The 13,047-nt window shown below is 39.6% G+C and overlaps 1 protein-coding gene across 5 annotated transcripts in view; it reads right to left on the reverse strand.

Annotated features, from left to right (window-relative positions):
- Window positions 1-13,047, reverse strand: part of clasp2 (cytoplasmic linker associated protein 2) — a 37,330-nt gene that overhangs the window by 14,907 nt on the left and 9,376 nt on the right. For all 5 annotated transcript variants that reach the window (XM_055225468.1, XM_055225467.1, XM_055225466.1 and 2 more), the window contains exons 6-18: window positions 12,574-12,671; window positions 8,169-8,239; window positions 3,865-4,002; window positions 2,749-2,822; window positions 2,585-2,677; window positions 2,371-2,516; window positions 2,162-2,297; window positions 2,026-2,096; window positions 1,892-1,951; window positions 1,699-1,776; window positions 1,442-1,609; window positions 1,297-1,337; window positions 903-1,055 (exon numbers count right to left, since the gene is read on the reverse strand). In XM_055225468.1, the coding sequence (XP_055081443.1) occupies window positions 903-1,055; window positions 1,297-1,337; window positions 1,442-1,609; window positions 1,699-1,776; window positions 1,892-1,951; window positions 2,026-2,096; window positions 2,162-2,297; window positions 2,371-2,516; window positions 2,585-2,677; window positions 2,749-2,822; window positions 3,865-4,002; window positions 8,169-8,239; window positions 12,574-12,671 (1,327 nt within the window). The remainder of the gene's footprint in view (window positions 1-902; window positions 1,056-1,296; window positions 1,338-1,441; window positions 1,610-1,698; window positions 1,777-1,891; window positions 1,952-2,025; window positions 2,097-2,161; window positions 2,298-2,370; window positions 2,517-2,584; window positions 2,678-2,748; window positions 2,823-3,864; window positions 4,003-8,168; window positions 8,240-12,573; window positions 12,672-13,047) is intronic.

The following is a 13,047-nucleotide window of genomic DNA, read 5'->3' on the forward strand; positions in this document are numbered from 1 at the left end:
GAAGGATTACTAACTTTATTAGTGTGATTATAATTTGCAGTTTAGTTTATGTGTCCAACTTATCCTATATTGGGTCTTAACAACTATGCATCCGTGAGTCTACTGTAGGATCAGCCAAAACACCCTATGTTCTGATAGTTGTACCTGACTACAGTCTTACCAATGTCTGATCTGGTTCCTATGAACAGAAGAGGAATCAAGGGGTAACTCATCATCATAAACTTACCATAAACCTCAGTTCTAAGTAATGAGTATGATGCCAATAGTTTCAGTGTATATAGGTTAATTAGTTCTCAATTCTGCAATTTAGTAACATGCTAGTAGTAGTACTGCAGTAGCATAGAACATCTTTAATGAAATTCTTATTTTTTAACAGAAGGGGGCGCTGTGGCCACATACTGAATTTATACATGGTTAAATAGGAAATGAGATTAGGAAAACACAAACTGTAGGGTTATTCTGTGTAGCTGAGAGATGATCTTACCATCCTTTTTATCAGAGGCATCATCTTTAGAAGCAGAGAATATGAAAGAATAGCAACAAGGGATAAAGGAAAGGGTGTAACAAAACAATAAAAAAAGGAAAAGTTTAAAAGAGAAAGGGAAAATCAGAAAATAAAGAGAAAGATAGACAGAGAAAGAGAGAAGAAAAGATTGGCATGACTATTAGTACATGAATTTTTCTACGTAGATCCATGCAGCAGAGACAATGCATGACATTTCAGACTAGTGATAGAACATGCACAAAAACTGGGATACTGTGAAATGGTGAGAAAAGGAGGAGGAGTGATCAGTCCGGGCAGTGTGTCTAAGAGTGAACTGCTTTGATTTTCTGCTGGTGTTTATCCAGAAAATAGCGCTCCCTGACAATCTGCTGATCTCTACTGCTGACCAGGCCCTTACCCAGAGAGGAGTAGGAGCCAGCAGTCAGACGGCTCGCCCCTCCAGACTGTCCCACTTGTCGTTGCTTAGCCACTGCAGCCGCGTTAACATCCACATCGCTACGGGAACGCTGGAGTGCGGCTGATGACAACCTGCCCTTTGACCCCGCAGTGACTGATGGGAAAGGAGGGGTTTGGAAGGTGATGATAGACAATACAATGTACAGCACAAGACATGCAGGCACCACAATATATAAACAACAACAAACAAAGCAAAATGGGGAGAGAACTGGTCACAGGCAGAGGGGGTGAGGGGAAATGGAGTTTGTACATATTTTGGTGTGTTTTTTCACAAAGTAAAAAATATAACATGTGTATCATGGTTTGCTTGAGCATTGTTGAGCATTCTGACTCACCTCGGCCTGGAGCCGCTGACCACTTCGAAGATAAAGGCCGACTGTGGGGAAAACAGAAAAGTAGGTCAAAACAATTTTTTTTTTGCCAAGGTTTGTAAATATCCCCAACCATGCTGTTAATAAGTCCAAATCTAATTGTGATTACTTGAGGCTCTCCTGTGAGGAGGAGGAGGAGCGGTCACTCTGAGGCAGAGATGCAACGCTGCCAGAGTTCTTCAAACAGGACTGGAGCGTTCTCTGGTACGACGGCTCCAAAGAGTTGTACAGAGCATTGGCTTCCCCTGGAAAATGGTTCCTGAGACCCCAGTAGGCCCTAAGCAGAAAAAATTGTGAAATTTAAAAACATCAAACCCGTGATTGATGGCACCACTTTCATTTCAGATGTCATTTTGAGAAACTTACTTGCGAGCTTCCACTCTGGCTTCTGAGTCAGCATCTCGAATTCCCTTCTTGATGCTTTCAACCAGAACTGCAGTGTGTCTGAGAGGAACAAGACAACATGATTATATTAAGGGAGAAACAAAGCCAGACTATCTGAATAGTAGGAAGAAAAAACTACTGGTTTATTTGTTGCATTTATGCGAAAAGTACTTACCGCTCCAGAGAGTGCGTTTGCCATTCTTGTAGAAGAAGATCTAAGAAGTCATAACAGCGCCTGAAAATAATCAATTTTAAAGTTTGTTATTATTGCCAAAAAAACAAATATGTTATTAGGAAGATTTATGTTACCGTCTGACAGCCACAGACTTTGATGTGCAATTACTAGCTATCAAAGGAATGAGTCGTGGGACATGGGTGTGCTGAAGGGTGTAAAAATATGATTAATCAAAGGAAACACATAAAAGTATATTTGAGGAAAACTCACCTGAATGATGATGCGAATTGCAGACACACCAGAGGTGGCCATGACTTTGGCACAATTTGGGATGAGGTTGAACAGGACTGGGACAATGCCTTCAGCTCCATGATCAAACTTGTTCCCCAGCACCGATGAAAGGTAACTAAGGAAACACAGAATAAGTTAGTTACACAGTAACTTTTTTTTTCTTTTCAGATAGCTGATTTGAAACTTACGCCACAGTAATGCAGGCCTCTCTGACCACTTGAGATCTCAGATCTTTAGCAGAAAGTTTGAAGGCTCCATCCAGGAGCCGTAAGTGCTGGTAAAAACAGTCATAGTTGGCTGCACCAGCAACCAACAGTGAACGGATTTTCTTAAGCTGTAAATAAACATGATTAAGCTGGTTAATACTGTGCGTAAAAGTTGACTAATATAAAGTGTACTTACAGCATGTGCTCTTTGGTCCCAGTCATGTTTGTCATCAGAGCAGATCTCTCGGATTTTATTAAGGTTGTCTTCAAGGTCCCTTGCTGAATAAATCTACATATAAAGACAAAATAAATTAAAACCTAACAGTTATTGCTGTAATTATTCACCTGCATGTTGTTTACCTGCACAGTGGGGACATCTGTAAAGGCTCTGATAAAGTTCTCTTCATCAACAGCACCAGCACATTCTTTGGATACTGGGAAAAATCACAGAATAATCAGAAACAGTGGTGTGAACTTTAATGGTATTTCTGTTCTGTTAGAATTGTTTCTGATTTAATTCAAAACACTGAATTAACACAGAGCCCTCAGCTGTCAGGGTAGACTGTGTCTCTAATGGATTTCCTGACAGTAACAAGAACGTCAATCACGTCTCTCTGGGAACTCTATGCTCTATAAATCACAATATTAAAACTGTTCTCAGAAAGATTTAGACACAAAGCTCCTCAGAAATAGAAAACTGTACAGAAGTATTTATATACACAAAATGTATACCGAGGGGAAAAAAAAACTACAGAACGGTGAATATCACAAATTCCTGAAACATGCTACAGCAGATTTTTCTCACAGTTACTTAGAAACTCAAATATTGGTCTTCGGTCTGTTGGTTGGTGTTGCCATGGTGTGTGGGAGTCTTGTCATGTTCATCCAAATGCTAACAATAAAGCCTCCAATCTCTGCTGTCAAGAAAACTAGTCTTAAACAACTCAACAGTCATAAGAAAAGGGCTACATTGTCTTTGAAATATCCATTGGTAAGAGTGGCCAGAATGCCCTTGACATCTGCTTCTCCACAACAATCTCTACAATCAATAAGACAGTAATGATCCACGAGACATCCCCATCTTTTGTTTCCAACTGAAAATGCTTCTGTGCTACAAATGCAGCACCTGCATCTCACATGTATGAGCAGATGTAACGAGACGTAACAAGGGAGAGTGTTGCATGTACATGTTTTTGCTGACACAGACAGATGAGAAACTGAGGTAGGCGGACTGCGCTGGGATAGAAACATTGCTTTAAATCGGCATGACAACAGAGCAAAAAACAAAAATGAGCAGAATTAACCAGATATATAATGGAAATGATCACATCTAATAATCCAATAACCATTTTCTTGGGACCTTTATTTTGTACAATAAATCCCATAACATCTCAGAAATATTCTATGTTTAGCATTGACAGCAATAATCGTCATACTATCGCCATATTAAGTTTAAATAAAATTCAAATAAAATACCTAGCTTGCCACCGGTTGCACTGGGCCTGCGAGCGGCTGAGGACTCTGCTGGCTTCTTGGGAACTTTTGGGACTTTGAACGCTTGAGCTGAGGAAGCACGACTCCCATCCACGCTGTCATCTTCGTCAAAGCTACGATCTGAAAGAGAGATATGAATGTTACATATTTATTTAAAATATTTTACATTTTAAGAAAATAATTATTCATTCATCATCATTCCTTGTATATATTAATTTTCTTTCAATCTCACCCTTTGAAAAGGGTTTGCAGAAAGCAATATAACTGAGAGGATGTATCCTTCAGAGAGCTAGGTCAGGAACAACTAAATCAATACTAATTACGCACTCACACACCACATAGCATTTTAAAGAGTAAAAACTACAACTTAATGATTACTATGTCCACTCAGACAACTGGTAACTGACAAGTCTACACAAGTCAACCCTTTATTCTGCAAACAAACTCCATTTAAAAACAAACACGCTAAATGGGATGCTAGAAGTAGTGTAGTGTTTAAGTAGTGTGAAAGAGTCTTAGAGGAAGTGGGGAAAATGGTTATTTCATAAAAGCTAAACTATAACAAATGTAGTTTAGCAATACGATTTTAAAGCATAGGAATGCATATGTACTACTGTCACCCTGACAACCAGTGATGAAATGCGCCAAAGCCAACACCCTACACCTTCACTCAGATCAATTTACTTTTTCACATACAAAGCAAAAACAGTATCAGGCCTACGCATGTGTCACATAAACACAGCAGGTTTATCATTAATGCAAAGCAGCACTTGGACAATAACAAGAAGAAAGCTAAACAATAAGAGATAGCACATGTTCACTGAAAAAACACAGATATCGACAGCACACCAGTCCATTCCCACACTCACAGTCACAGATGCGCTGGCAGATAAGGCGTCTCATGCTTCTGGGAGGGCGTGGCAACAGGGCACCCCCCTTTTCCGAGGTGGTGTACCCCCAAACAAGACGCACACACCAACGTCACTGCATCCTCACAGCAGGACTCTGTATTCACGCAACCCTAACATTACCGTCTGAATACCCCTCCACCCATACAACTGCCGGCATTTTCCTTCTCTCTCTCTCCTACATCTCTTCTCCCTCTCTTCCTCGCTCAGCCAGCATCTCTGCTCCTGTTCTCAGCCAATCAGAGTGCAGGTGACATCATAGTGTGCAGCCAGTGCGGAGGCAGCAGCTCTATGAATGTGAATGTGCCGGGGCAGAGAAAGGGACACACAACATGAACGGACACCCCAAGAATATTAACAGGGAGTCTTTGTATAGCTAAACTTGCCAATCCTAACCTATTACTACACATAACTAGGGATGTCAAGATTTGGTTAATCACAATTTGGCCATTCACATCACAATATAAATCATAGGAACGAGCAAAAACAAGTAATTTTAATATAATCTAAGTAAGCCTAAATTACCTCATCAGCCATGTTTACTAGTGATGTGTAGTATCTTTATAACATCATTAAAATCAATTACAGAAGCCCATCCTTAAGGATTATGCATATGTAAATTTAATATTTTAGTTTCTTTAGAGATGGACTAAATACTAAAAGAAAATATTCAAGCTAGATATTTTTGCTAGCTTTGATGATAGTAGTAGCACATAAACATAACATGAACAGCAGCACACTACAACAACATGTTATAAGGAATTTCAAATAAAAAAACAAATGTATTTAGATTACCAACTACTATATTTAAGTAAAAGCACAGATATGTGTTAGCATCATTAGCATTGAGCTTTTGTCTCGTCAGCCCAGGGGGACAAGTCTCTGGTGTCTTAGCTCTGCCCTTCACCCAGAGAGAGACGCTGAGCACACATGCCGTTTCTATGGTAACCGGAGTTGACCAATAACACAAATGATTCATAGCAACCACAAGATAGACAGCAGAATGTGTGATTTAGAAAATACTACTGAAAAAAGATGAAAAGGGACAAAGCTGAGTGAGAGGCATATGTAGGATTGATAAAACGCACTGTTTCAAATTGGGATGCTCAAACACACATAGAGACAGTGTTGCTATGGAAACGTAGATGAAGATTCCAGTCTGTGAGCAAGGAGGAAAATCGGTCTCTATGCTACATGGTCGGTGAAACAGTTCCGCAAAATATGCAAGAGACTGCTAGATATAATTGCTCAAACTGGCTGAGCGGGTTTTGTGCACAATAAACCTTTATATAAAATATACTGAGTGGATGAATGGCATTTATTTAGTGAACAAATTGTGTTAATATCCACAACAAGGAGGAAGTTACATCCACATGATGGCAGCACATCCTCTCTCACATAAACAGTTCCCAAATGCAAGAGAATTATGAGTCTGATTGGACAGTTAAAAAGTCTTAAAGGGGTTTCACGCCATCTTTCTGGATCAAGCAAACAAGCTATGACCACACCAAATATCAATCATAACAACCACAACAATGAATTTGCTAAAAAAGACAAGACAGGCTTCTCAGATATTTGAGAAGCTTCAAAGCAAATTTCTAGGACAGAGAGAGTGAGACACAAGCTTTAGGGCTGGATTCTCAAATTGAAGATGGCCTGCTCCAATTTCAGCTCGACTTAAGAAAATGTAGCTTCTTAAAGGAGAAGCGCAGCTGTTTGGATCCCAATTCCTGGATTTGAACAGATAACCTATAATATTTAAATTCCTGCTTTGCCACGGCCACGAGCCTGGCCTGTAAATGAGGTCATGGTTTCCTTGGCAGAGCTGAAGATGCACTGAGGCAGAACCAGCACGTCTGAGGCGGGACACCAATGAGCGTGTATTTGTGTGTCAACACAGAGGCATGAGGAACGCTGCCCCCAATGACCAGTTTGCATCAAAACAAAGTCTATTCACATTATTTTAGTCTGATTGTTCACACAACATGCAGCAAAAAGCCAGGGCTGAAGCTTGTGCATTGCCAATGAACAGAAATATGTACATCTCATATGTACGCTTTTCTTTAAGACCCATCAAGTATAATTTCATTTTTAATATTTATTTTTAATTTTGAATAAACACAAACTATATCAAAATAGGCTCATTGGCTCCAAAATATACAATAATAAGGAATGTGTTGTGCTACTTACTAATAAACTGTAGTGGTATCATTTCTAAAGACACATGAAAATCAAAATCAGAGGCTAAAACTTACTGTACAGCACTGGATAAATTTGGGACAGTCCATGTTGTCCTCTTTACATGTGCCACACAGTCTGAGCCAGAGCATGTGGGGTGAAAGTTTAAGCTGATTTTGAACCATATGTTTACAAGCCTTTGTCTGAGTGCCAACATCCACAGCCAGATTAACCACACTTAGCAAGGGCATCCTCTCCTAGTGCCATAGTTACGCTGAATTATCAGTAGACACTTCCTGTCCATCATCACCGACTGCTCCTTTGTCCTTGCCACTTCTGTTGTTATTTGTTCTCTGTCTCAGTCATGGTGAATCAGGGGAGAGCAGTGACAGGCACAGCTCTGTGACTCTACTTCCTCCAACAATCCTCTGTCCTCCTCAAATCCTCTTTACATCTCCTCTTTACATCTGCCTCACTCCTACTGCCTGAACTAAACTGTCCAAAATGATACTGCTCAAGGACACACTAGGTCTATATCTGTATGACGGAAGCTTGGCACAAAACATGAGTCACAAGTGGCAGTGAGCAAATGAAAAGTTGCAAAAAGCAATTCATAAAAGGCAGTTATTCAATTATTCTTATAAATGTTATGCACACCCATTTAAATGAAGGGCTTGAGAGTAAGTACATTACAGGGAGCAAAGGCCAACACTCATTGTGCTAAGGTTAACTGAGCATCTGCGGAAACTACACTTCAGGTACGAGGCCAAGGGACATGTGGCCAAATTGTCCTCCAGATAAATGAAGAAACCGATAGAGGTTAAAAGGCAATCTAACTTTCCCTCACACAGCAGGTGAGAAAGTTCTAAGTAAAGCAGCAATAGCAAATGAAAGCATAAAAATGAATTAACAGTTCTGCATTTGATGATACATGCCAGTGTATAAAACTCAACACAACCCCGGGAGGGAGGTATGAGTTCAGAGAGGCTGCTTTTATATCACTGCCACCTCACAGCCAACTTCATTGCAACATACACAACCTTTCTATCCAAAGTAATAAAATAAGGTATGGAATAAAACCAGTTTATTTAGTTACATTGTCTCATAAAAATCTATACCAATAAAAAATAAACAATCCAAAAGAAGAATAGACTAAAACTTTCTCTAATACACATTAATTAAACCTAAGTTTGTACTGACCGTGACTTGGGCTGAGAGCCATGTTGCCTGAATTCAGGGCTTCATCAAACCGGGCAAATATTGTCTGCAACCTGCAAAGAACAGAAATACAAGAACATATCAGTGTTGCATAGCAGGATAATGAATGACAGGATAATGAATGACTAACTATACTTGATCATGACTGCATAGAAAGAGCATCCACTGGAGGAGCAGCGGAAACTTTAAAGTGAAAGTGGTGACTATCAGCTGTCTAAGTGTGTAAGCCTTCAGGCAGTGGGTGTGTCCACCGTGCCAGTCAAACTCATGAGGCTTTGGTGGCAGCAGATCTCTTGGCATCCTGCTCAGTAATACAACAACACTATCACACATCACCTCTGCTCAGCAACACACACTGACAACAAAACCCCCACAGAGCATTCAACTGGTTCAGACGCATTGGGAAAATGAGCCACTGGTGTTAAGTGTCACGGATCTATTGCACAATTGTAGCAAAATTAATAAAGAGTATTTTAAGTTTGTGTCATGCACGAGTAGAAAAGACTCATATTGTTTACATTACATATTTTAAGGCGCGCAAAGAAGGCATATTAAGAAAATAAAAAGCCAAAAGAGGTGCATGCAAGACTTGAACCATAACCAAGACCTAGACACGTTTAACCACTTTTCAAACATCATAAAATTATTGGTACTGGGAGAATCTCAGGAAAAATATCTACATGTCATTTTTTCCTCAATATCGCCCACCCCTATGAACAGGTAACAAAAACAACAACAGAACCACCATGACCCGAGCAGCAGCACCCAAACATACTGTATGTCTCCTTGTATGCAAACATGAGGAGTGATACACACCGCTGAGTCTGTGCCTGTCTCAAGTGTCACGATGCCAATCCAAACGACAGACTGCTTAGGAGCTCCAGATAAGTGGCGTTTAGCGTTGTAGCGGACTGCTCAGCTGCGCAGGTTTTCACATGATTCCCAGTTTATCTTTAACACGTCCATTTTCTTTATAAGTAAATCCAGAAATAGGCCGGTCTCATTCGTCTCTATATTTCCCAGTGGGCTTATTAATAGGCTGGTGCGTTGCTGTGCAGTGTAGAATTAGCTTGCATGCCAGTGACAGCGCTTGGTCCACGGCTCTTCTGGGCTCTTTGTATCCAACATGGTGCAGTGACTCTGAAGGGGAGGGAGCACCGTGGGAGGGGGGAGAGGCAGCCAAACAGAAGAGACCTGAGCAGGCTACGAGCATGCGACAACCACCACCTCCTGACACACACGCAGCGTTTGCTGAGCACACACAGTTCCTGAGAACAACACTACAGGGCGATACCAGAAGGTAAATCTCAGGATGCCTCTTTTTGTCCCCGTGTGAGAGGCTGACAAGTAGGGCAGTTAGTGTGATGGGACGGGAGATTGAGTTACCCTTTACATAACCTCCGCTCCATACAGACACTACTGAGGGGGAGGGGCTTGAGAGCAAACTGAAAGCATGGACTACCCTGCCTCTTTACATTTCCTCCACATCTTGAGCCTGTCACCTGTCTCAGGTCTGGGTGATATGCAATTTTTTCTTTTTTCTTCATATTGATCATCTCAGTTTTATAGACATATTTATTTTATCTTATTAAAAACAAATAAAAATTACTTTCAATATTAATTTCCATAAACAATACATCATTTTAATCATTGTTATTTAACCCAAAACTTTTTTCCCTCTACTATCGAAAGTCCACTCTAAACCTTTATTGTTCTGTAAAACAACTTTAGCTGCCCAAAGTGCTTCACATAAAAGTCAACAAAAAAACAAATATACAGGGAACACAATACATAGGAAAAGAACAATAAAACACCAAGATATCCTGCCTGCTAGTATTAAATACCAGGGAGAACACATGAGTTTTCAGTGTAAACTGCATTAAAGACGTTAAAGGATCTGACAGGCAGAGGGATGCTGTTCCATAGTCAGGGCACTGCCACAGAAATGACCCGGTCACCTCTGGTCTTGAGCCTGGCTTTGGGCACAGCAGCAGGAGCTGGTCAGCTGACCTCAGGGCTCTGGGTGGAGTACAGAGCTGCAGTATCTCCCTCAAATAAAGTGGACCAATAGAGTGCAGATATTCAAACAGTATCAATAACATTTTGAATTGCACCTGATATGAAATACTGTTGGAGGATTGGCAGTAGACCTCCCGGGGAAAAAACAAGCTGATAATTGAGGCTTAGAAATAACTCTTGATTAAAACTGGATTAAATGCACAGCTCTAACCTGTTTGTCTAGAAACTTCATTTTCGGTTACAACTTTACACAACCACCTTTGCAACAGAAAACTTTAAATGTTTAATTTTTGTTTTTCAGTTTCATTCAGAAAACATGCAGGTGTGACAGGGTTTGGAGGCAGAGTTAAGCCTCATTGAGCCACTAATAGAGTAAATGTCTGTTGTGCAAGTTTAATCCAGTGTCAGTTCCTAAACATAACTATGCAACTGTGATTCCTCTGAGCGCTTGGAAAAGTGCCAAGAGATTTAAGCCACATCCTTTTAGTGTCAAGTGGTCTGCATAGTGTGTTTTGGTGCTTAAAAAGACAAAAAACAATGTAATCAGAACAACACAATATAATCCAGTGAACTACTTTTATTAGTTTTGTCCACTTGTGAATCATACCTGGACGACTCAGGGATTACATAGACATACTTTTACTAGAAATATGTTATAAACTCTATAAATAGCCTCTTCTCCATGGCATTTAATACTATCTAGACAGAATATTTTGGTGTTCTATTGTTCTTTGCCTATGTATCATATCTGTATATTTGTTTTATTTTATTTTTGTTTACTTTTTAGCTGAAGTTGTTTTTAAATAAATTGAACTGAATAAGGATGTGCTGATGCAATTTTTTGGCAAAAAACGTGACATTGGTAACAGAAGTGATACGTTATCCAGCCAGGATCCAGTGCAGCAGATCGTATATCAACCCACACTGACATGCTTTCCACTGAGCACTTGTTTCACTGTACATTGTACCGCAACCACTGAAAGCCACGTACATTACAACATCATACAGTAGGAGTAGACGATATTGTCAAGGATAATACGAAAAATATTTTGGCAAGCCAACAAAAAAGTGCCAAAATGTATCTTTAAAGGCGTATGGTTTTATTTTTATTTATTTAGTTGATTGAGACAATGCATGCTAATGAACAGACATGATACAACATGAATGCAAACATATCAGATTATAGCAAAAGGCCAATTTCCATCTGTTGTCCCAAGTAACAAACAAATGTGAAAGAGTATTGTGTTTTTAGTCTTTCCGCAAGGGTATAAAGTGATATTTTTGCACTATTTTACAAGTTAAATCTTTAATCAACCAGTTTTGCAGTGTTTTGAGGCAGTTTTTAAAATAGCTATACTCAATAATCAAATTTGTAAAGCGTAAAATGAGCCACATAATCTTCCCTTAGCTGTGGATGTGAGATATTTTAATAAGGAATCTCACTAAACTGTACAATTAGTTTGACCCAACACCATTTAACATTGAGTATCATTATAATTACTTAATGCACATACACCCCCTCCATCTTCCCCTCTTCTCTCCCACACGGAGTCACGGACAGAATGTTTACAGTGGAGATCGACATAATATGAGCAATGCATGACACAGCCTGAGCAGCATTCACAGACTTTGAACAGTCAGCATACATCACGGCTGGAATCTCACAGCAGATATGTGTGCTCAAAATAACCCCTAACCCAAGCTCGCAGCCACAACGACCAGCGACTGACCACACAAAACGATCTTTTCATATGAGTAAAAATTATTCCTGTCTCAAAAATTACTATATGGACTAATCGTACAATACATGACAGTTGGAACATTTTTGGGGCTGAATATTTTATGTATGTATATTGTCTTTGCACTAGAAGAACATTTTTATTTCTTTTTGTCCTATACAGGGCTGAATTAGTAACTTCTATGATTTATACAGATGAACTACTGTTTCAATCGGTTTTATTTGTTGTATGTGTTAAGCTTAAACATTTACATATACTGATATAGATATTTTATCAGTGGTATAGATTAGCTTCAATAATTATCGTTTATTGTGATATTTTCTATAGCAATATATTTGTTATTGTGACAGGCCTAACTACAAAGACAAACAGCACTGTCTTCATTTTTGGGTAGGGGTGGGGGGATTAGACCAAATGCCATTGTACCCCATTTGTCTCTTTCTCTCTCTCCAGCATTGTGCTCTGGATAATGTTCCTCTGTGTGCATCAAGGGCACAGTGGTGCATGGTGTGGCCTGGGACAGACTGAGCGCCAATGCAGCAAGGCTCAACACATCACCCCTCCCAGATTTGGATGAGGGCACAGACACAGAAGGAGGAATATCAAACTTAGGGGTGACATCGACTCACCGCGCAGCAGGCAGTCCTCTCTTTGCCAGGTCAGCTCTAACTTTCTCACCAATGTGGCGATAGACGTCCACTAATGTTGTTATGGAGGCCTCACGAACCTTAAAGCAAAACACAAAATACATAAATATATAGACTAAAATTTCACTTTAGATTAACATAGCACGACATTGCTAAGGATTTTTTTTTTCACATTCAGAGAAACTTGCAATGAAAAAATAATAAACTAAAAGAACAAGTAAAAATAAAACATTGTATACAACAAAATATTAGTAAATATTAAATGCCAATGAAAGGGAGGAGTGCAGACAAAAAATTAATTCAGATCCACAGTTACAAATAAACTATCTCATAACTACTGTGGTTATTTGTCTAAAAGTGTCCGAGGAAAAACGGCTTGTAATGAAAATGCTAATTTCCTTGTACAGCTTTAAAGATGAGAAATGGGACTTGAAGAGCAGTGTTGTGATAGGATGG

Source organism: Periophthalmus magnuspinnatus, chromosome 11 (genome assembly GCF_009829125.3).
Source record: "Periophthalmus magnuspinnatus isolate fPerMag1 chromosome 11, fPerMag1.2.pri, whole genome shotgun sequence".
NCBI classification, from domain to species: domain Eukaryota; kingdom Metazoa; phylum Chordata; class Actinopteri; order Gobiiformes; family Gobiidae; genus Periophthalmus; species Periophthalmus magnuspinnatus.